The sequence below is a fragment of the Ziziphus jujuba genome, chromosome 10, assembly GCF_031755915.1.
Source record: "Ziziphus jujuba cultivar Dongzao chromosome 10, ASM3175591v1".
Taxonomy (NCBI): Eukaryota; Viridiplantae; Streptophyta; class Magnoliopsida; order Rosales; family Rhamnaceae; genus Ziziphus; species Ziziphus jujuba.
Window position 1 is genome coordinate 3955851 of NC_083388.1, and position 25363 is coordinate 3981213.

Below are 25363 nucleotides of genomic sequence, written 5' to 3' on the forward strand. Positions count from 1 at the left end.
AAAGAGGCCAAGATTTAAGGGAAAAATAAAAATAAAAGAAAAAATAAAAATCTTCCATGAGCTAGCAATAATAATCTTGATGCACAGTTTCATGGCTAATCAAGTAACCAAAATGAAGTCCATTAATCTTGAAGTTTAAAAAGAATCTATATATCTAAAAAGAATCTATATATCTTTTCAATGTTTGAGTGACTTACAACTCAGTTCATAAAGATACAAACAGACACGTCCACAGACAGACACATAACTATTAAATGGAAAAAATAAAAATAAAATAAAATAAAATAAGTAAATCTTTTCTATATATGAACAAGGTATATTTACTCGTATTGAAGTTTGCATGCATTTCTGAGTTCACTCTTTGTTAATTGTCAAAGCCTCACTTTGAGCGGGAATGAATCTCTCTATGTCATCCAAAACGGGGGAATGCATCAAATAGAGTGGGATGGAGCTGTTTTTCCCCATCCAAGAGACTGAGATGTTATAATTGCTTGTTTGAATAAATGCCATCTATTTCTCTCTGTTTGGTCCGCAGAAAATGCGAGGGTAGGGAAAAATAACTGCTCATAACGGATCAAATATACTAGAAGAGCTAATTTAGTCCCCTTCTTTTCAAACTTTCTGAGTACCAAACAGAGTCTTTAGGTACCATGGCAGATTTTGCTTCTATTGTACTAGCTTTCAAAACAATGAAAAACTTTTCCGATGCCTAGAATGACCGGAAGGACGTGCCTTATCAACAGATGCTCTTGGAGTGGGATTAGTACTGTCAATAATATCTGGTTGAGCATCAGATGATCGCGGAAGAAGATTGCAACCAATTCTCCTTGCAACCATACGAGGAGAACTTAGGGAGCTATGTGATTTGCTCACCTTTTTCATTTCTTCCTTTATCTTACAAAATTCTTCTTCTAGTTCACGAACTCTGGATCTCATCCTTTCCATATCCACCTTTAAGACCTGGTTCTCACGTACCACAGTTACCCATCCATCCCTCTGTACAATCTGGCCAGTCATGTCACCTGGGACATTCATGGGACCTGGAGGGGCACTTTCAGTGTCCAATACATGGAGGCAACCAGCTAGAGCTGTTCTCAAATGCATCTGCTCAAAAAACAGGACTTGAAGAACAATTCTAAGTGGCAACCTTTCATTTTGGGATGCATGGGCACATGCATCGATAGAGAGTTTCTGGAAGTCAATAATGTTGCAGAGTTCTTCCTTCTCTTTCTCTGAAAGCCAAGGATGTGCCTGCAACAATACCATAGCAATTATAAACCTCCAAAGTTTTGCTATTTTTAGCACAGCAGCTTTTGTTTTGTTAGTTGGTCAAGAATCAAACCTTGAAGTATATATCCAGTGCTCTGTACAGCCCATCATGCAAAGATCTTGAAGACCCTGGGATTGCCTCTGCTAGAGATCGTACCTTCGTTGGCTTCAAATTCACATCAGAAGCAACCTCTGCAATGTAGTTATCTATTAACTTAGCAACTTTTCTTAAGGGTTCAGATGATGGTGATGTTTCTAAGTCAAACGATGATGGAGAAAATGATGCAATCCTTGATTCTGTTGATTTAAAATAATGGATTATCCGTTCAACACAATCAGTATTGTATAATGTGTCAGCATCTGAATAGTTAGGAATTAGAAGACCATCTAAGGTCGCTAGGTCCATTTGCATCCCTATTCTCCTCTCCAAAGAGTCCACACACTTTTGATTGACGCCAAGTATCAACGCAACACGGAGTAGTCCTAGTAAAAAACGGCAAAAGGATTTCCCCTTTTTATGTGGAAGAAGCTTGTCAATGCTTTCCAGTACAACCCTTTGATCAAGCACAACAGGTGTCAGACTGAAACTCGCAACTGTTCTTGTTACACCACTTTGTCCAACCTGCCATCTGCCTAGACCAGGTAGATACTTTCTTGCATAATACATTATGGCACCCACTAGGTTTTCAAGTCTTATACCCTTCGCTTCCATTGTCTTGATAAGTCTCTCAAACAAACTGACATTGAGATATGAAATGTCTTCAAACCACCAATCAGATTCAGAGCTCCGAATCCTTGCGCCGGTGTTTATTCCATTCCATAAGATGCTTCCACCAGGGCTCTGTAAACTACCATACATCATCATGGGCCACCCAAACAAACTAGGATCAGTACAAACCATCACAGATAGAGCATTTAAACATCTGTTTACAATCTGGAGTTTATCCGCTCTATGAACAACCGTCTCAGAACTTTGGAGAGCCAAGATACAATCTTTCCAATTGCGAAGTATGCTCTTATAAAAGAAAGTCTCTGACTTAGAGAGTAAGTTCCCTTCTCCATACTCATCAGTCATTTCAAGGTAGTCCGCTGCACAATAAACCATTACCGTGTTTCTTGGAGTCAACTCGATCCGTAAACCATAGCAGAATTTAGCTACAATCAAGAAAGTATCAGGGCCACCAGGGAACTCTTCCAGAACTGTTGTAAAAATCTTCTCCCGAGTAACTTGCTGTGCCGCTTCATGTATTTGAGCAATTTTCCCACATTTTGATATGAGAGGAAACTGGAGAATTTATGTATTGCCATTACTCCTTACTTAAATCAATACAACAGTTCTTTATGCAATTTTCCATAGTGGAAACATCCTACTCTTAAAAACACATTACAATCTATAAAATGACAAAGCTTGCAGCTTTTATGCGGGTTACTTTCTTCAAAATGCAACATTAAGTGCAAACAACACATCTAAGAACAAGAAATGAAAGCTTTTTCACTAATAGTGAAATGACAAATAAAATGTTTTTAAAAGAAGAAGAAGAAGAAGGTAAAGAAGACCAACTTGATGACTACTAAGATCAACTTGATGACTACTAGAAGCTTAGAGAAATCCCAAGTGCTCTAAGAGACTCTGGCAAAGGTAGGTAAATGAAAACGATTAGAGTACCGATAGTAAAGAATACACAGTACATCTGAGAATTGGGAAAAGAAAAAAGAAAAATTCCTTTCCTTTTACCTTCTAAAATAGGATAACTGATTGAAGCCTAAACAGATATTAAAGAGAATTAGAACGACACCTCTGCAAATCTTTGGAAGACTAGTATATTTCCAACAAAAGGGCAATATACCGGATCAGCTATCACGTTTACTTTGTTTTTTCAAAAGCCATCAATTTATTACAGCAAAATGGTAGTTGCTTACCTTGTGAAGATGGAAGTTGACGCCATCCACCGAAACAACAATATCACTTGGCAGTCCCGCTTTGCAGAACCTTAAAAAGGAAAAACAATCACATAAATTACAAACTTCTCTCCGTCTTTTATATGAATTTCAATGAATAAACAACCACTTTCTTATTTTTCTAATAAAATAGGAATTAAATCACCCTAATTATTGACCAACAAGGAATGCATCCATTTCTGGCTGATGAATGAAAATGATAGAATTACAACATACAATTGGATATTACCAAACTATATTTGGGCTTAAAGGGTTTTAAATTCAAGAATCCCAAAACTTAATCTCAAAACCAATCTGAAACAGAAAAACAATTTTATGAAAACTAATGTCATTTAAGAAGTGGGGTTTGAACTTTGAAGATATGTATGCGTGAAGCATATGTTAGAGAGAAAAGAGTACCAGTCATTGCCTTCTCGGTGAAACTCAGAAACCTTCCCAGCTGGAGCCATGGCTGAGGAGGTGAGGGGAGATCTTCTCTCAGGTTTCTCTCTCTGTCTGTTTCTCTCACTCTCGTTCTCTCCCTCTCTACCAAGAAAACTTCATATGGATGGAGATTAGAAACCCAAAAACTATTCCTTCCATTTTTTTTAAATTAAAAAAAAAAAAAAAAAAAAAAGGGTTAAAAGATGCCAAGCAACATATTAGGAATCCTTGGTCCACAGAGTCAAAATGGGGTCTTGTGGACAAACGGTGGGCCTTTACAGCGAAGACTTCCCAAAGTGTCTCCCTTCGTCAAAAAACCCAACTCCATTCAACCACCATCAACTCCATCCAACAAAAAACACCATGGACCATAAAGATAAAAATTGTTTTTTTTTTTTTTTTTAAAAAAAAAAAGAGGGTTTAAATTATTTCGAATCCCATACATAAAAAGTTACACAGATCACGACGCAAAACCGGCCAAGCCATGGAGAAAAAAGAAAACTTAAAAAAAAAAAAAAAGAGAGAGACAGAGACAGAGAGAGAGTGTGTTAGCAAAGTAAAGCTAAAAAGGCAACAAACAGAAAGAAACGAAAGCCAATGGGCAATGGGCAACGGAGAAAAATAGTGTAAGAGATCGTCGGGGCTTTAGCCGGCCAAGGAACGAAGTATGTGACAAGGGTAATGATAGGTGGCTGTAATAAGAAACGAAAATGATGAGGTGGATTTGTGTGAGGCTTTTTGTCAAACGCCTTATATGCAATCATTATCCAAGACGCGTGGGACTGATAATGGAAAACTAGAGAGAAGGAATTTATGTTTAGAGAAGGGAGATTTGGCCCTGTGAGCTTGCGTACATTCTCTTGTTTTGGTTGTACAACCACGTCAGCTCTGGTCCCGCAATTTCCTTCTCATTTTATTAGTTTGGATTTGTCCATGTGAATGAGAGAACGCAGTTACTCCAGCTGTTTTACCAAAATAGTAAATACCACACATTAGTTTGATTAAAGCACCAGCACATATGGAAAATTTTACGTTCATTTTTAAAAAATGTTTTTTTTGTTTTATTTTTTTTAAAAAAGATTATTAAATGGTGACATATTCTTAGTTATATATTATCCCAACATATAATTTATGAATAATATTACAAAAAATCAATGAAATCATTATAAATTGATATTATTATTTTAAAAATATTCTAGTTGAGCCAGTTTAATGATAGAAGTTTCTGTTTTTCTTTAACAATGAACTACTTTTTAATCCTCTACTACCAATATAAAAATAAATAAATAATTAATTAAAGAGTGGTAAGATATTGCTTTAATTTTTGTTTTCGAAGAAACCTAACCCAAAAGATGGTAATAAAAAGTATTAGATGCTTGGATATGTTACAAATGAAAGACCAACCCCTTTATATAGAGGGCGGAAAGTTCTAGATATGTACACATGTCACCTATCTAGTTATGGTTCTAGATTATTCTAGGGTTATGTACAAGATATTTACATGGAGTATTCTAGAGAGATTCTCATCTACATTAGTCTAGGTTTCTCTTGAATCCTCTAGAATATTCCGGGCTTCTCATGGATCTTCAAGAAGAGTGTAGAACCTTCCGGTTAAAAGAGAAGATTATATCATTAACTTTTCAATATATCAAATATACATATGTATAGTATCCTGTTCTTAGAAACACAATTGAGTGTTGAGCATAGGGGGGAACTAAAACGACAAAATTGCTCTATTCTGTGAAGTAGCTAGGTGATCAAAGGGAATTAATTATTTGTTGAAAGAATGTATTATTAGAAATGTAGTTGTTGTGTTAATTAACAACTATATTCAAGCAGATGCATGAGTTGTGAAAAATAATGCAAGTGAGATATGGCCTAAGGAAGGTCACATGCACAATCTCTTACTCATTATTCATCATTGATCATAATTCTCAAGTGATGTGATATGCCAACATATCATATATAATCTTGCTTAATTACTCATCCCCTTTTAAAAGAAAGTTCTATTATTTTCGACCTATTGTATTATTTGTAACATGCTTATATATAATGATTCAATCCAATTAAACAAGAGATTTCAGATTAATGTTATCAAATTAACTTGATAATAAATTGACTGTATATTATACAGACAATTTCATATATGAAGGTAGAACCAGAAACTTATTAAATATTTGTTTCGTATAACTGAGCAATGTAGAGCTTTTATCTAAAATATTTTATATAATAGATTTTTTTTTAAAAAGTCAATACGTATTTGATTGTAAAAATAAATAAACTATATTAAATTTCCTATATAAGCTAAAAAAGAGTTTTTTCACAAAAAATAAAAATTTAAATATTTCCAAGACATTTTACCAAAAAAAAAATAATAATAATATTTATCAAATATTTGTTGATTTTTACTAAACATTTTTATTTTTTGACAAAAATACTTTAACCATCAAAAAGAGTTTTTGGACAAACAAAAATTTCACCGTCTAGAGAGTAGTGCCAACAACATGGTAGATATATAGAACCAATCAAATTAAAGAAACCAGAAGAAATCTAACAATTGTAATAAAAGACTTCAATCTAATATTATTAGATTAACTTAATAATAAATTAGTTGTATGTTATATATTAAGTGTGGGTGTTAGGTAAAACCAAAAAGCTTAAATGCCCAAAGAGTAGTGCCAAGAACATTGGACACTTTTAATTCAAGAGAACAGAAAAAAAAAACATATATTATCTTTGCTTATGGTATATGGTATATGATATAAGTTTTAAATATCAAAGATGTTGTATTGTTTTGCATATACAATACGACAGAATGAATAGGTCAAATTATCGTTTTTTAATTATACATTAAAATACGTGAAGATGAAAACAATGCTTTTGAGTTTGAAAAGAAAAGAAAATATAATATATATATATATATATATATGTATCATATATAGAATGATTTTTTTTTTTAAATAAAAAATATGTCTCCGGATAGTATTTTAGGTATCAGCTTGGTTATACAACGCATGATACTCAGATATTATTATTATTATTATTTTTTAATAATTAATCATACAAATTGGTGCTTAAATTCTTATATTTTTTATAAATATAGAAAAACAGTAAAACGGAATGATCAATACAGCTATTCAGTAGTCATCAATCAAAATAGTAATTATTGTTTCCACCATATTACCAATTTCAATGCCTATTCTTCGTGATCATCATGCATGTGATGCAAATCCTTTAACTCAATTATAACATTTGCTACATGGGGTCCACTGTGCATACAATCAAGGAGGAAAGTTGCTCTACATATCTTCATGTGCGTAAAAGAAATTAAAAGGTCGCTTTTCAAATATCAAATATCAAAATAAAAGATTTATAAAATATAATTGGTTTTTTTTCCCCAAAAAAAAAATTTAAGGAAACTATTTTTTTCTATTAAATATTTTTAAAAAAATAGCAAATGTGAATATCATCATAACTTTTTATAAGCTAGTTTCTCTCTTGATTTAGGGAATCAACTACAATAAATGATGTATTGACAAAAATTGTGTTTCTTTTGTTTTTGTTTTGTTTTTTCTTTTTTTTTTTTCCTTTGATAAATGACAAAAATTGTGTTGTTAATTTGACAATGGAATTAGACAATTAATGCTTTTGAAACTAATGCACCTACATTAACCCAAAAAATAAAAAAAAAAAAAAAAAAGACTGATGCGCATCCACACAAAGCTCTGTATGCTATTTTTTTTTTTTTTAATCAATTTTCTTTACACAATATTAAATTATATATGGAGTGTCAACCAAGCAAATCCAACGTCCTTTATGAAGAACCCTTTTTTTTTTTTTTTTTTTTTGGTTTTCTTTTTTGACTACTGATTGAAATTTGAAGAAGCTCCAAATGGCTCAACCACTTTCCTTTGACTCTTTTACACCACAACCATCTCAATCTTAAAATATTGGAAATTTTAAGAAATAAAGGAAATTAAATGAAGGACATGATGTTAGGGCATGATGTTATAGTCTCTACAGCTACATCTATCACTACAATAAAAACATGTTTCAAACACAATTTAATTATTTCTATATATATATATATATCTACATCACAAGAATTATTGTTGATTGTATCACATGGTTGGTCTCAATTATATTAATTCCTGAATTAAGGAACATGGCATTTAATTTATGATAGATAATTAATTAAACAGGAAATCAGGAAAATAGTATTTACACATGAAGTAATTAGTAATTAATAAATAATGTGACATTATAATAAGTAAAGCCTCAATATTTTCACAATAAAATTAAAAGGTTATAGTTGTAAATGAACACCTTTGCCAGTTAATAGTTATAAATAAATGACTAACCTAAATAAACGTTTCAACAACTTCTCAAATTGCTCCTTTATTGGAATTAAAAAAAAAAAAAAAAAACTCCCATAATTGATTGTTAATAAATCAACCTACGTTAAATCACTTAATACATGATCATGCTATAAATACATAATATTCTGACACCACTGAACTCCAACCCACATACCCAGCTTACTTTCCCAACCATTTCCATTTCCTAAAAACAAAATACAACTCCATGGCAAAGCAGAACAATCTCTCTCCATTAATGGTCTTGATTTTCTTCATTGGAACCATAACAATGTTTATGAATTCCCTACCTGCAGGCCTAGCATTAAACCCTGCACCATCACCATCAGATTACAAGTTTTTGGTGGATTGTGCAAATACGCTATCAGATTGTGGAAAAGAATTATACTTGGCTATATTCCAAGGTGGAGGAGTGTCATTCTATTGCTGTGACAGACTTGTAATGGAGGCAGGGAAATTGTGCAACGATGACCTAGTCCAGTATGTTGTGACAAAACCTAGCTTCAAAGGAAATGTGACTCAGGTTTTGGAAAGGAGTGACCGACTTTGGAATCTTTGTGAGGAGATTGTTCAGGCTAATGTTTTAGCTTCTAATCCTTCTTCTTTATAAATTAAGAAGATTAATATTATTATTTAACATTATGTATTGTTATACTGATAATTAATAATAATTTACATATTTATAAAGATTTTCATCTTTGTGGAACTATATATATATATATATATATGTAAAACAATATTTTAGTCCCTTGCTAATATATAGCCTACTTTTTGTTTTTGTTTTTCATTTTGGTGATGGTAGTTTTCCCAATAACATAATAATGATAAATAATAGGAGTTACTTGTGAACCATTTTAGTTTCTAAAATTTCTTAATGTAGTTCCTATATATAAAAAGTTTAAAAAATTAGTTTCAAGTCAAAGTTTTCAATTTAAGGCAATGATGTACTAATGGAAAGTAACTAGGACTTAGGAGAGGTTTCAACTGAAATGAATACTGTAAATATAAAGGATTTAACTCTTTTTTTTTTTCAAAAATTTTAGAAAAAAAAATCTTTAAAAGAAAATTTTGGTTAATTAATGAAATTATTCCACCAAATAAATATACAAATTTGATCCAATTAGAGCACCTGAAAATAAGAATATCGAGAAGTGTGACAATCAATCAATCAATCAAGGCTGGAATGCATCGCTTGCTATATTAAGGGAAAGGAACCTTATGTCTATTCTAAAAATAAAATTTAGCGACCAATGAACATGGGGCGCCCGTGGCCTAATGGATAAGGCGCCTGACTTCTAATCAGGCGATTGTGGGTTCGAGTCCCACCGGGCGTGGTTTTTTTGTTGGTTTTTCCGTTTCGTTTTCTGTATTATTTTGGTTTCTTTTACTCTTATATTTTGTTACCACAGTTAAGGAAAACGTGTTAAAAACACATTTTCGTTTTTTGTATTTTAATGATTTCTTTTCCTCTTATATTTCTTTTTGTATATTTTTGGTTTCGTTTCCTCTTATATTTTGATTGTTTATTTTCCTTCCTTTTTTTTTTTTTTTTGCCCTTTTCTTGTTCTTTTGTCTTTCTTTTCCTTTTTTCCTTTTTTTTTTTTTATATTTTAATGGTTTGTTTTCCTCTATATTGGTTGCATACTTTTTTGGTTTCTTTTCCTCCTATATTTTGTTAAGTTTCCTTTATTTTTTTATTATTATTATTTTTTTTTTTTTGTATATTTTTGGTTTCTTTTCCTCTTATCTTTTGTTTCTTTGTTTATTTTCCTTTCCCTTTTTTTATTTTTGGTTTTCTACCTATATGTAATTTGTTTCCTTCAAATGTTAATTATTGGTTATCAGTATTTATTATACATATTAATTAATTAAAAGGTTAAGGGAGAAAAAAAAAAGATAAATATTAAACTAAACCCAACTTTAAATATTTATTTATTTATTTATTTTTCCCTTAAATTTATAATAACTTAAGATGCCTAAATAAATAAACTACAGGTAAGGGAAAAAAAAAAAAATATATATATATATATCACTATACGAGTTAAAAAACATTTTAACCACTTACTGAACGCGTCTGCCATTTTTATTTTTTTTGCCCCTTCTTCTTTTTTTTTCTTTAAAAAAAAATCAAAATTTCTCTTATCTTTAAAATTTTAGCTATCATTGATTAACATTAGCAAATAACAATATATGTATATATATATATATATATATATATTACTAAACGAGTTAAAAACATATTTTAATTCTATTTAATAAGTCCGCGATCTTCTACTTCTTCTTCTTTTTTTTTTTTTTTAATTGTTTTAATCGATTTTTCTCTTTCTTCAATCTAGTCAAATATCAAATTATATACATATAAAAGGAAAATTGAGATCCCCCAAAGTTTAATAAATACCCTCCGCCTAGGTTTGGATCATTAGTAATTACCGAGTTCAAAATTAAATTTTAACTAAACTTATTTATGAAAAACTTATTTTACCCTTATATATAAAATAAATATTAAATTACTACCTATCGTAGTCACTCTCAGGTGGAAAGTTTACTACTTGTTTCTTCCTTCATCGGGTCTGAATTTTAATAAGCCCAAACCAATCCCTTCCACCCGGTATCAATGCCCAACACATGGGCCACAACAAAATTGATATAGCCCATTAACAATCAGCCCGCCCATAAACGATTTCTATCAATTGCTTTTAACTTCAATTTTGGATGGAATATTTTTTCATTCAATAACTAGTAAATATAAAAAGAGACCAAATTATATGGATGCTTAAAATTTAATAAATAATAATAAATTAGGAAAAATAAGACAAAGGCCTGTCTGAGAGGGTCAAAAACTAATTAATACAACACAGCCTTTAACAAAATAATGGAGCAAGCAAAGCACCTAAAGAACAGACAACAGCTTTCCTCGTATAATGGCCCCCCAGCATGTCCTAGCCAAAGCTCTGAGAAACAAATTACAGTAATACCATATTGTTCATCCCTAACCGAGTCTATAAACCCTGTCCAGACAGAGAAGATTATCTCCCAAACACTCTGAGCTCTACAGTGAACTATCGACCAGCGACACCGGAAGCACCGAAAGAACAAAAAAAGGCGGCCCAAAATAAAAAAAAAAAAAATGTAGAGTATATTCGAATCCACCATTAATATACCTTTAAAGACATCCCTATAGATTGAATTGGAACGAACACCTGCTGAACTGCAGCACACCTAAGCAGAAGAATCCCTTTTTTAAAGTGCCATCCATGACCGAACCACTGTTTAGCTGGTCGAGGCTGGTTTAGAAGTCGCCTTCTTAACAGCCTCCGAATATGTTCTATGCTGATAGGTGAGGGTTGACTCAAGCAAGTCCCAAAGTGATGTCTTTGGGTTCCAGCCTGTAATATAAGTTCCATTAGCTTTCTGTCATTTCATTTGTTCTACAATCAAGACTAACAACGATGAAAGAAGAATAGAAAGGAAAGATGTGATACCAAGCTGCTTATTAATGATGGTCATGTCGGGAATTCTCTTGTCACTGTCATCGTATCCCACACCATAGAATTCTTTGGAGCTAACATCTATGGTGGGTACCTCTAGTGGAGTTTCACTACTTACCTTCGAATAAACCTGCAGTGCGTTGGAAGATATCATTCTTTGTTCTAATACATTAGGTTAAAACTGCCAATACAGCCAATAATCAAAAAAATTTTCATAACCAAAGATAATCCTCTCACCTCAGTCATCATTTCAGCAAGCTGCTTAACTGTAACTTCATTGTTAGGGTTGCCCACGTTGAAGATATGACCATTGGCCCTAGCAGGATTTTCCTGAAAAAATTATTCACATTGTTTAGAAGCTATTTCCATATGCTAGATATCAATTCCAAAAAGAGAACAATTTTTAACTCACAATCATCAACTGAACAGCTTCAATTGCATCTTTGATGTAAATAAAAGTTCTCTGAGACTGGCCACCATCCACAAGTTTGAGTGGTTCTCGGCGTAGGAGATTCTGCAACAAAACAATGAGCTTGATTAAAACAACAGTACATCACAAATTGGCACATATATGATGATGATACAAATTTGACCACACATACATTACTAAAACATGCCAGAACCCTCGGAACACCTTCACTTGGACCATCAATTCCAGGTATGAAATCCATTCTAGGACCGATCCAGTTAAAAGGTCTCACAATGGTAAACTCAAGACCATTCTCTGCACCCTCAGCTGGAAACAGTAAAACAATAAGTCAGAATCATATATTAAAAGTTCATTTCAAGAAGAGACACATAGAACAATTAGATAACTAACCATAAATCAGCCTTTCAATCAATTGCTTTGCACATGCATATGACCATCTCTGCTTCTCAATAGGGCCAAAAATGCAGGGGGAGGCATCTTCTTTAAGAACATAGTATTCAGGATCCTAAAAAAATGCAGTACACAATCAGTTGCTGCCAAGAGTGAGGTTTCCATGCAAGGAAAAGGACAATCAACATTAACCAACTTCAAGCATACATCACATTTATATGATAAATATGAATAAGACCAAAACTATGAACAATATAAGTCCCTTTTAGAGCAACCTATTGCATATAGGATTTGTGGAACTGTGTATAAATGAACCCGTATGACTGGGGCTGCATTCATGCTTATATTACTAGGCCAAGAACAGGTATCCACTCAGGTTTAATGTGTGTACACAATACTCTGGCATAACCCAGTATGATTTCGTGTACCTGCACCCAAAGCTGAAAGAAAATCCCAAAAATATGTGCAACTATTTGGAGATCCAACAAATACATTATTTAATAACTGTGATCTGTAATCTCGAATTCCTACCACATTTAACATTAGCAAATTAACAGATGTGCTTTAAGTTGTATTCCAATCACTTAGCAATAGACTTTGCCTTTGGATTTATTTATCTTAACAGTTTAAATTCGCCAAGTTTAATATCTCCCAACATGGAACTTTAACGTAACAAAAGACTCTCGGATCTACAAATTTACGCAGAACAAAATCACAAATCTGTGAAACCAATATATTTGCAAGAGATCCCAAATTCTTGATCATCCAAACCACTCCAAATTTACACATTTGACTTATAAACAACAAAATGGATTCCAAGAAAACAAACACGAATCTGAAATCCATACAAGAAATTTACGCCAAACGCTACAAGACAGAAATAAATTAATTAATAAACCCAAAATGTAGACAATAATAAAAAGGTGAAAGAGAAGGCTTACCTGACGAAGAGGACTATCTTTAGGAAGAAAGCTTCCAATGGTTTTTCCGTATACTTCACAAGTAGAAAAGTGAATGAGCCTCTTGTTGTTTTCCGAACAATACTTCACCTAAAATTATTGATTTAAAAAAAAAAAAAATTCAAATTCCCACATCAACTTCAATCACTTCCCACATAATTAACCAAATCTCTACAGCATTTCAACTAAAACGAAAACGCAACCACTAAAATCAAAACGTTCCATTGTTTTCAAACACGAAAAGGGAAAATGGTAAAATGTTTGAGAAACAGCAACCAACTTTCACAATGTACGAAAGTAGTACATACCACAGGAAGCGCATCGATGAAGTTGCTGTAAATGGTATCGAGCGGGCGAGTATTGTAGTCCGCCGGAGTACAGATCGCCGCAAGATTAATCGTCTACACCGAAGAAAAACAAAAACCCAAATCACAACCTCATAAAAACCGAAAAAAAGAAAAAACCAAAACCCAAGAAAATGCACAAGAATTCTGAAAGGAAAATAGGAAGTACCAACCAGATCGGACATCTTGATGAGACCCTCGAGACGAGAGTCGTGCTTGATATTGATACGGTGGAACTGGATTCGATCGGCCAAAGTGGGAGAACCATGCTCGGGCTCAAGGAGGTGCTTGATCTTGTCGTTGTAAACATCCAGAGCCAGAATCTTATGTGGGGTTTCGGCCAAGAGCTTCTCACATAGATGGGACCCAATGAACCCACCGGCTCCGATCATGCAAATCGTCAATGGCTTAATTGGGTTTCCGTCCAGATCTACCCTGGTCGACGACGCCATTATCTATCTCTCTCTCTCTCTCTCTCAAACTTTCCCAGAAGCCAAACACCAAAACAATCTTTTCTTTTCTTCCTTGGCTAGTTCCTTGAAGCTTAGCGAGCGCTTGGACAGAGCGTGTGGGCGAGAGAGATTTTTGGTTGTGTGGGAGAGAACGGGCGGTCAGGTCGCTATTTATTTTAAGAAGAGAGAGAGAGAGAGAGTGTAACAGAGAAGATAAAGATAGGGATATAGAGAGAGAGATGCATGTGTCCCTCTCTCTTCCCCTATAGGGCCTACATTCAAATGCAATGTGCTATGGAGTACTCAAGGGAGTATGAAAATCATCTACTACTCGCTCCACTGTTTCGCCACGTGCACGTTTTAGATTTGGTAATTTGGTTTTAGGTGCACTGGATTGTATGTTTATTATTAAAAAATTTTAAAAAATGGAAATAGGATTTTTTTATTTTTTTATTTTTTTTTTTTTGTTTTTTTGGGGGGTGGAAATGGGTATGGAAGATCTGGTAGCTTGGATTTTATTTCATCACAATCTTCTTGTGAACTTTTTTTATGCAACTAATGTGTAGATGATGTTGATGTAGTGTCTACACTAACAATTTATTTATTTTTTTTATAAATCAACATATTTATTTTAATATTGTATACGACGATAAATTGTTCACTCCCTGTATTATATTTTCTTTAAAATAAAAAATAAAAAAAGGAAGAGGGTATTAGATCTAGAAGGTTGGATTTTGTTCTATGATTGGGGGTATCACATTCTTCTTCTGAAGTTCTTACTTCGAAAGCAATGAGCATATTATTATTTATTAAAAAAAAAATAATTTGAGTTGGTAATTGCCAGGGGCTTATAGCTGTATAAGTTTATTCCAGGGAATTATTTTAATGTCAATCAATCAAGTAGCATCACTGTTTTACTAAGCCTGCCATGTAAAGGTCAACAAAATGGTGCACTTTGCTTCTGTTTTCATCTTGGAATTTGGACTTTCTCACATATACTTTTCTTTGATTAGGAGGGCAGGGTTAATTAAGCCAGTGAATTTATCAAATTGAGTATTGTTGGTGTTCACGTTCTCAATTAAAAAAAAAACAGATGGTCCTTAGCTTTGATGTGGATTATCGTGCTTTTCCATGTGGTATTATTCTACAGTATAACAATTAATCTCTTATATTACAATATAATATGGCATGATTATGATGTTTAAAAATCTTATATTGCATTATAGTACTGTATGATTATGTCATTGTATTAGACAATAAAGACATGATTGTAGTGGGTTATTAGTGGTCATGCTAGTCCAATAGAAAGAAAACAATCAATATTCATCACTATATTTTATGTATCTGAACATTAATAGTGAATTGAATTAGCAATTTTGTTAATCATGTTGACCAAAAAAATAATTGCTGCATCGAGGTTTGTTCATCAAAATATATTGAAAATGAATATGAAATGGTGGGTTACAAAAGGAGTCATTTAAATTTAAAAATACTTTTTAGTGATATACCATTAGAACTAATATACAATATCAAATTTTGTAACAAAATCATTACACAATATGATCTATTATAACAAAATCACTGTTTCCAGTAACCATGTTTTTTTTTTTTTTCCTAATAATGATACTAATTCAAATTCTCACATTTTTAGACAAAAAAATAATAAAAAGATAATATACAAAATAATAATAAAAAAAAGTTCAATCCGCTTTCTCCTTCAAAGTTTTGTAATTCCATACTTCTTTTTCTATGGACAAAAAATCCATTACTATCTGACATCTAAAAATATTTTAAATTTCAAAAAATTAATGCTATTTTCGTTTTTATAAAATATTGATGCCACTTTTGTGAAACAAGAAAATGAAAGCAACAATTGAGATAAGGGGTTCTACCGAAAAAAAAGAAAAAAGAAAAAAGAAAAAAAGAAAAATATTGAGAATAGGGGAAGACCATAAACCACCAAACTCCCACGTGAATATGATAGCTAAGAACAATTACAAATGCAAAATTACCAAAATCACCCTGGAGGATCACATAACGGCGAGTAGAGGGCGAGTACGAGAGATTCGTTTTCAGCAAGCAAAGTAGTCGGCGAGTATAATAAAAGAAAATCCATCGAAGACTCTAAAGCGCGTCATGTGAGCGGTTTTGTACAAATGAGCTGTCTCACTTTCATGCTCACGTGGGTGATTTTTGTTTCCAATTATATCAACGCATAAAGTTCCAACCCCCACACGCTATCTTTTGCACGCGCTTTCGTTTGCTTCAATCCCGACGCTCTCTAATCTTGTTCCTCTCGTTGTCTGTACTCCTTAGAGAACCAATCGAGGTCCACTTCTTTATTATTACTTTCAAATCATAGTTTTTACTCTTTTTTTTTTTTTTTTTTAAATTTATTTCGTTTACCAAAATAGTTTTATTAAATTATTTTGTTTTTACTTTTTTATTTGAAATCCGATACCCAGTAATACATCTTCATTTGTTATTAAAAAAAAAAAAAAAAAAAAGGCTCCAAACGGCTACTTGTTTTTAGAGATGGTACAATTTATTTTGGAGTAAATAAAATAAATTAATAATTAACTTTTTTAAGGTAGGGGATTAAACACATTATTTTAATATACTTTTTATAAATGGAAAAACAAAGATAATTTAAAATGAATAATTTAACGATGATGTTAAAAAGCAATGATCATATGTTGTTTAATTTTATGTTTTTTGGATGAGCCTGTAATTAAAGTATATCCCTTCCCTAACTCAGAATACCAAATATATATAACTTTATATATAAATATTATAAAATGATGTGATGCTTCATCTGTTACATGACGCATAAAACGAATAAAATGTAAGATTTAAAATACATACAAGCATTCAATTCGTTTTCTATACATGACACTACGTCTTAGCAATTTAGCAATAATAAGAATATTTATTATATATATACTAATATCGTAATCTTTTATCTCAATAAAAAAAACTAAAACATAAAAAATATATTAAATATTTTATTGGTTTGTGTTTTGGATTTGTTTATCACTTAAAGGTTTGCTTCTTCATAGTTTAATTGTATTAATTTGTCAACCAATCACAATATTTTATGATATAATTTGATAAATGAATAATAATATAGTCAATGAATTTGGTGCTATGTAGCACTCAGTGTAATAAATTACAAATATAATAGTACTACATGCATTAAATAGTCGATCAAATAGCTATTTTACCAAATAATAGCTCAATGATGTCAAATAATAAATCTGTTTCAGAGCTAACTTTTTTGAATGTGAATTTGTGGAAGTCTTTTTCAAGGATGACTCACCGTGTATGGTTTCAGTTTTCTTCCATATGTTAAACGTTTTGGCATATACAATAGTTACATTATATCATAGAGGATTACCTATATTTAAACTGGAGGGGCATCCTAGCAAAACCATGTCATGGTTATGTATTTAAATTTTCATTTTATATTATATACAAGATTAAAGATAAACCTTTTTCACGGAGGGTGCAGATATAATTCCTTCGATATTTTCCTCTTTTTACTTATTAACCATATCTATTTGCTTATGTCCCTAAAAATAAAAAAGGAATAAAGAATTACAGAGAAAGGATTAATATACGAGGATATGAAAAAAAAAATTTTGATTCAACAGTTAATGTGAAAAAAATTTAATCCATGTAGAACATTATTTTGGCTTGGATATTAAGACTCTCAAAATGGATTAAATTTAAAACAATAAATAACTTACCAGTCATCCTTCTATCAAGGCTATAAAACTCTATAAAAATTTTTATTATCAATCTTTTAATTACTTCAAATATTAAAATTTAAAAATAATTAAAAAAATAAAATTTAAAATGTAATATGTTAATTATTAAAATTTCAAGAAGATAAAATAAAGTAGAAAAACTTTATATAAAACTGTAAATATATTTTAGTATCTCAACTTTTAAAGATTACCTCTATTAATTTAAAAAAATCTCCTTATGTTTAATAAAAAAACAAAAAGAAAAAAGAAAAAGACAAAAACGTCCATAAAGCTTGAAAGCTAGCTTTGTTTCCTTAACCCAGAGTCCAAATATTGCCTTATGGTTTGTGGCCTGCACCGACAAAAATGAACTACGCGATCCACCTAAGCGCGTGGGCAAAAAGTGTTCATCGCCGCGGTTGTAACTTTTAAGTTATTTCCAACATTTTATCCACGCTTTTCTTATTTTTAGTTTTATTTTATTATTACTTTTTTCCTTTTTAATCATGCAAAATTATATATATAAAATAATAATAATAATAATATTTTTATTATTTCCAACAGAAATTGTGCTGATAATATGTATACTTTTCCTGGGCGCAAGGATTTTTGTGCCGATTGGTACGATTATTTTAAGAATCTGATAAGTGGGTTATAGTCATGCATGGGCTTGGCCTTTCGGACGAAAGTGGATGGACCTGATGAGCCAATTGGGGATAGGTCCTGTTGAGATGTGGGCCAGTTTGGGTGGACATGAATTTTTTTTTTTCCACGTTTAGGTTTAAAGTGCATATGTAGAGGTTTTTTATTTTTATTTTATTTTATTTAATATATATATATTTTGTAAAATATATAATTACGATATATATATTTTTTAATTATCGACATTGTCGTTTTATCATAGATTGAAACCTGAACAAAAAAAAAAAAAAAAAATATGGCCTTTGCCAGTTCAACTGTGGCTACATATATAATTACGATATAGAAATATATAACATTGATCCGATAATATTATATTAAATACTTATATTTAGTTTTAAAAATAGACTTAGTTTAATTAAACAAAATTTAAATGAATTTAACCATTATAATCGAAGATCTTAGGATAAAATTTGTCGCATATATATATATGTATGTAGGGTTTTTAATATGGTTGATTTGAAATCTGGACTTAGACTTCTACCCTTTTCGTCAAAGTCCAAGTACCCTATCAACTCATTAGCTGGTAACTAGATAACTTGTATAATTTATATGACAGAGTAAATGCAATAAAGATAGAAATGTAAGTGGCTCATCAATTGGCCCATTTTGCTACTCAATGTGATGAGTTTTGTACTAAGATGGAGGAGGTTCCTTCCTACTTATTTTCTTAGTTGTTGATGTTTATGATTTAATGCATTAAGGATTTTTTTTTTTTAAACAAAAAAAAGATAGATATGTAAAGATTGGTATGTGGATAGTTATATAACAAAGGGTCAAACGACTTTATAAGACATTACTTTATTATTATTGAAAGATTATTTTTTTATTTTTTTTATTTTTTTATATTTAGCAAACACATTGTTATTGTTATACTCATCTTGTTTCCTTTTTTCTTTTCTTTTCTTTTTTGGGTAAATTGCTTGTCTTTGTTTCTCATATTTTGCATGATGTTGCTAGAATAATAAAAGGGTTTTTTCGATAAATAGCCACCTTACAACTCCATTTTAGAAAAATAGCAAAAATTTTTTTTTTTAAAAAAACTAGCCACCTTGGGACAAAAATACCCTTGATAAAATTGAAAATTACGCAAAAGGTTTTTTTTTACCCTTTCCTTTCTTCCTCTACACAGTCGTTCGTGGGGTTTCTACACAGCCGTTCGTGGGGTTTCTCTAAGGTCACTCTTTGCATCTCATCGCCTCTCACTCTCATTTTTTTGTATTTTCTCATATCTCAAACTAAAATTAGGTAAAAATTTTATCTTTTTTCTTATTAGATGAAAGTAAGGAAATATGTGTTTTTTTTGTTTTTTCTCTTTCTCTTTTTTCTTGTAAGTTTTATTAGTTTAGGGTTTTTTAAGCTTTTTATTTGATATGGGTATGCAAAAAATTAATTTAGGAGATGTTATATGTGATTTTAAAGATACTTAGATGGCATATGGTTTGAAAATGGGAGAAATTTTGTGTAAAACTGAAAAATCGTGAAAAACAGTAAAAACGGAGGAAATTTGGTGAAAAAGATGAACTTCCGCCAATTTCCTCCAGTTTGTCAGTTTTCGCAAAATTTCGGCCAATTTTCCGCCAGTTTTCCGCCAATTTTCCGCCAATTTTTTGCTAGTAGGAAAAAACTATATTTGGCCCGAAAAAAAAAAACAGAATCAACTTTTTTAATACAGTTAATATGTTTGTTTAGTATTATTCAAAATTTTATATATTTATTGATTTAGTTTAACGTTATTCATTTAATTTTGTAATAAAATGGAAGATGATGACATTGTAATTGCGGTTTTATACAATGGAACATTGGTACAAAATGATAGTGGTAATTGGGAATATCGAAATGGTAAAAATATAATGGTTTCCGTCGGCAAGAGATGCACAAAATCAGAGTTAGAGGATGAGATTTTCAATTCTATTGAGATAAATCGAAATGAATATTTGCTAAAGCTAAAATGGATATATGGACGATGTGCAGAAAAGTTGGATCCTACAGAAATACGATGTGATAGGGATGTGAAATGCTTTCTTCAAGAAGTGAGGAATGGAGGGATGACAATGATGCGGCCTCCATTGTATGTTGAGGTGATTTCGAAAGTTGAACATGTATGTAGAAATGTTTATCAAACAGCATTTGCTTCGGATAGTGGGAGTAATCTTCATTCTTTTTCTTGTCCTCCAATTGGTGCTCGTTTACCACAAGCTTCCGGTACTGAACCTATTCAGGCTACATCTCAGGAAATTATGGTTCAAGAAACTCAGTTTAGAGATCAAGTTGATGTTCGTGGGGTCTGGACATCATTTAACATCCACGAAGAAGTTGATGTTGGAGGTGACTATGCTGAACGGTTTCCTAACGACGAGGAGTATGAGCAGTTGCATCATATTGATCATGATGAGAATTACAATGCAGCAGGGGATGATGTTGATCATAATGATGTAGATTTTGATCATGAGTTGCCGGACAATGATAATGATATGCATCCTGAAATGAACAATGAAGGAGTTGATGATGTTAGGGTTCATCGTGCTACAAGTGACCACATATCATTGAGCAACAGAAGTGGTTCTATTGCCATATTTTCGTCAAAGTTCACTGGCTGTGAGAGCATAGTAGTTGGACAATTATTTCGCAACAAACGTGACCTACAGAATAAACTGAGTATCTATTGCATGCGAGAAAATAAGGAGTTCAAGGTGACACGGTTAACTACACAACTGTATGAGGTTGTATGCTTGGAAAATACTTGTAAATGGCGACTACGTGCAACCACATTTAAAAATGGAGAAATATTTGTTGTGAGAATTTTTGATAATGTACACAGTTGCTCGTTAGATATCGTGCATCGAGAACACAAGCAAGCCCGTAGCCGGGTTATCGGGCAATGTATCAAATCTAAATATGAAGGTATTGCACGTGTTTACAAACCCAAAGAAATTCAACATGATCTTTTGCAGAAATATGGGGTGAATATAAGCTACAACAAAGCATGGAGAGGTAAAGAGTATGCACTTAACAGTGTTAGGGGATCTCCAGAGGAGAATTTTGCTAAGTTACCTGCCTACTGTTATGAGTTAGTGTCGAAGAACCCTGGGACTGTTACACGTATCAAAACAGACGATAATAACAATTTTGTATATTTCTTTATGGCGATTGGAGCAAGCATTAGGGGATTTAAATCCCACATAAGACCCGTGTTGGCTGTTGATGCAACTACATTGAAAGGGGAATACAAAGGGTACATGTATATTGCATCGGGTATGGATGGAAATAAGCAAATATATCCTTTGGCTTTCGGCATTGGAGATGGAGAGAACGAGCAAGCATATACATGGTTTTTCCAAAACCTCAAGGATGCCATCGGAGATTTTCCGGATTTGGTGTTTGTGAGTGATAGACACCCCGCTATTGAAAGGGCATTACACAAAGTTTTTCCCAATGCATACCATGCGTTGTGCACGTACCATATAAGCAGAAATATTAAAGCAAATGGACATGCGAAAGATGAATCAATAATACAATGTTTCATGCTCGCAGCTAGTGCATATTTGGTTGAAGATTTTGAGTTTTATATGGGGTAAATTGAGGCAAAAAATAGTAGAGCTGCCCAGTACATTCGATCATGTGACCCTACAAGGTGGGCACGTTCTCTTTGTCCATGTAGAAGGTACACTATCATGACCACAAATATTGCAGAAAGCTTGAATGGCATTCTGCTAGATGCTAAAGAGATGCCAATAGTAGCATTAATAGAGCACATACGGGATTTACTGCAAATGTGGTTTTATGAGCGACGTACTGCAGGTGCAAAATTGACAAAGCCTGTGACTGACCATATGGAAGAGCAACTCAAACTACGAAATTTGGAGTCCATCGGACTACGTGTGAAAGCCATTAATATGCATGAATTTCTTGTGGAAGGTGAGAGTTTGAGGGGTACAGTTAATCTCCAATCAAAAACATGCTCATGTAAAGTCTTCGATCTTGATCAATATCCTTGTGATCATTGTATTGCCGCTTGTAGAGACTGAAAAATTGCTCCTTATGGCATGTGTTCTCATTACTACACCCCGGATGCATATCGTGCAGCTTATGCTGAGTCCATTTATCCTTTGTTAGATGAAAAACAGTGGCATGTCCCGGATGACGTGGCAAGTCACATTGTTCTTCCACCAAGATGGACACGTAGGCGAGCCGGTAGACCGAGGATGCAACGCATACCATCCGAAGGTGAAGATGTTATTGGACGTATATGTAGCCGATGCGGTGGTGTTGGACATTATAGGCAGAGATGTACGAATCCATTGTCTTATGCTTCGAATTAGAAAGTTTTAATTTAGTATTATGGTTTAATATGTTTTGATAATTATTTCATATATTGGATATAATATTTTCTACTCCACGGTGGAAGATTTATTAGCAATCTTTTTTTTTTTTTTGAATTTAATCCCAAATGAAAAGAGGCTTTCAGGAGTTGATTTTAAATTTTTTGTTGACATCTCATTTTATGAAATGTCCAAATGATTTTGAAAAGAAAAACAAATATATATCATTTTTTCTTTTCTTTAAAATGGTTATTGATTTTAAATGTCAATACATTTTTTGTTAATTCCATCTTCATCTTATATAATATTTGTCTCCACTCTCAAATTTTTTACCCCACTATTAACTTAAATAATCTATTAGAAATTGATTTTCCAAGTGGAGGAAATTAGTTTCTGATAGGAGTAAAAATTATTCAATGATTTCCGCTTGGAGGAAATTTTTTCCAACAGGAGGAAAAATTTTCCGCCTAGCGGAAAATTATCCAGAGGCTTCAATTGATCTCCATATGGGATTTCTAACTGGAGGAAAATATTTCCTCCAGGAGGAAAAGTTTTCCACCTAGAGGAAATATTTTCCGATAAGCAGAAAATTTTTTAGAATTTGCAATTGAGCTTGTAAGACGTTTGTGCATAATGGAATTCTAATAAATAAACATGGCACATTTTCTATAAGGTCAATTAGTTATCCTTACATCAATAACACATTGTTATCTTTGTTAAATGAACATTATAAGCCACCATTATCTTTACAATTAAAAGTCTAATGTAATAAAGAATATGCATCTATAAACATGACAAAAAGAAAGAAAAATGCATCACCACCCAGCTCATATGCTTAGTTCTTTGTTGTAAGCTTCATATGCATACTTCTCCTAAAGAACTCCATGTCATCTTGTGTGAATGTCACTAGTAATCTAGCATGTAAGAACTCGATGGTCTTGAGTGTAAACATGCCACAGTTACCAGTACAAAAAAACAATTATTATAACATATATTAGTATTATTAGAACAGTTAATATTTATTTAACAAACATGTACGTATTAAGGGGCTTTACCCGTTACTTTGCTAAGGGAAATTTTGTACCAATTCACATGTAAACTCATCAACGGAGTCTATAAAATCTGTCCGCTGCTCATAAAAGGATGCAGACCGCAGTAAATAAGGTAACATAATGCATAATTTCTAGAAATAAATTTCTCCCATGTTTTGGTTGCCAGCCTTATCTGAGTCATATACAGTCATACGATGCTCTTTCAAATCCACGTGCCCTACCAGCCAATGTATGTTGCGCTTATTTAGTGGAATCAACAACTGTCAATACATTACAGGATTTCAGTTAGCACAACAAATAAAGGAAGGCATATGAATAAATGAGTAGTTAACATTACACAATTTGGACATGTATATTGTACATGATTTACGCATTTCCATGGCTTCGACTCCTTCATTCGAATCCCCAATACATATTCTTGCATTGCATATGAGAATTGGAACTTAGATGGATTGGCGAGGAACTTTCCATAACACTACTCAATGTATACTTACAACAAAATAAATTATTAGTACCCAAAATCACAATAGCCACATATAGGACATCTGGCCTTTAAAACTTCTTTACTTGGAGAAAAATATTTTCCGACAGGAAAAAAATGCTTTCCACTTGGAGGAAAAATTTTCTGACAAGTGGAAAATTATCCAGAAGCTTGAATTGAGCTACATATAAGGGGTTTGTGAAAAATGGAATTATAATAAATATGCCACATTTTGTAGACGGTTAATTAGATATCTTTACACCAAAACCCATTATTATCTTCGATAAATGAACATCAAAATAATCTAGTACAAGATAAGTATTAAAAAAAATAGCTAGAAGTACATTATATATAAGAGCAAACTAATAAATGACTTCAACATCATATAGAAATTTCCCTGTACTTGGCAAAGACATATGGTAAAGACATCTCCATATCAAGTAGAGCTCGGCAGAGCAAGCTTCAACCTGTACCATGTACTGTCCTATATCCAATCTACTTTCCTACTTCTATTTCTTGATTAGCCAAACCATATCATCACCATGGCCACATCATCATCTTCTACAATACCACTTCCAAATCCAATTTCCCACATCTCCAAAAATCAAGAATTTCAATTCCAATCTTCAGACTATATCTATCAAAATTAAAACTCATGACTTCTAAATGAACCAAACATAGTAATATTTTTTACCCACACTCCACAAAATCATCTCCATCTATGGTTAAAGCCACCACCATAGCCAGTAGCCATGAATGCATACCAAGCTTAAAAATTAACCACCTACCAATTGTTTGCCTCTTATTATGCTCTTGTATATCTAAAGAGTAATAGAAATGACAAAAGATGATTATAAATATAATTACTTAAAAAAAAAAAAAGAGAAAAAAACATGAAATTTGAGACTAGAAGATGAGATTATCCCATTTTGGAACAATTGTTGGCTGGAAAGAAACTCTAAATTGAGTG

General features: G+C 32.3%; 2 protein-coding genes and 1 non-coding gene across 3 annotated transcripts; 1 reads left to right on the top strand and 2 right to left on the bottom strand.

Moving 5' to 3' along the window:
• Nucleotides 1–151: 151 nt before the first annotated feature.
• LOC107410607 (BTB/POZ domain-containing protein At3g44820) lies at nt 152–4522 on the bottom strand. The gene is made up of 4 exons (XM_016018055.4): nt 3628–4522; nt 3190–3259; nt 1343–2554; nt 152–1251 (listed from the first exon to the last, which is right to left on the bottom strand). The coding sequence occupies exons 1-4, from the start codon at nt 3675–3677 to the stop codon at nt 682–684; spliced, it is 1902 nt and encodes a 633-aa protein (XP_015873541.3). The 5' UTR covers nt 3678–4522; the 3' UTR covers nt 152–681.
• Nucleotides 4523–9288: 4766 nt separating this feature from the next.
• TRNAR-UCU (transfer RNA arginine (anticodon UCU)) lies at nt 9289–9361 on the top strand. Its single transcript has one exon. It is a non-coding gene; the product is annotated as a tRNA-Arg (tRNA).
• Nucleotides 9362–10788: 1427 nt separating this feature from the next.
• LOC107410605 (UDP-D-apiose/UDP-D-xylose synthase 2) lies at nt 10789–14263 on the bottom strand. The gene is made up of 9 exons (XM_016018052.4): nt 13812–14263; nt 13603–13695; nt 13277–13384; nt 12336–12450; nt 12118–12251; nt 11928–12029; nt 11753–11845; nt 11510–11645; nt 10789–11413 (listed from the first exon to the last, which is right to left on the bottom strand). Exons 1-9 carry the CDS (start codon nt 14088–14090, stop codon nt 11298–11300), a joined length of 1176 nt encoding a protein of 391 aa, XP_015873538.1. The 5' UTR covers nt 14091–14263; the 3' UTR covers nt 10789–11297.
• Between the last annotated feature and the right edge of the window lie 11100 nt (nt 14264–25363).

Bases quoted from the DNA above. Each gene is read 5' to 3' on its own strand.
- LOC107410607 (XM_016018055.4), bottom strand. From the start codon at position 3,677: ATGGCTCCAGCTGGGAAGGTTTCTGAGTTTCACCGAGAAGGCAATGAC. The intron at 3,260-3,627 runs GTACTCTTTTCT...TTCCTTTTTAAG, and splicing joins CACCGAGAAGGCAATGACTG to GTTCTGCAAAGCGGGACTGC. The intron at 1,252-1,342 runs GTTTGATTCTTG...GTATTGTTGCAG, and splicing joins CACTGGATATATACTTCAAG to GCACATCCTTGGCTTTCAGA.
- LOC107410605 (XM_016018052.4), bottom strand. From the start codon at position 14,090: ATGGCGTCGTCGACCAGGGTAGATCTGGACGGAAACCCAATTAAGCCA. The intron at 11,846-11,927 runs GTGAGTTAAAAA...TAATTTTTTCAG, and splicing joins AAGCTGTTCAGTTGATGATT to GAAAATCCTGCTAGGGCCAA. The intron at 11,646-11,752 runs GTGAGAGGATTA...AACGCACTGCAG, and splicing joins TTGCTGAAATGATGACTGAG to GTTTATTCGAAGGTAAGTAG.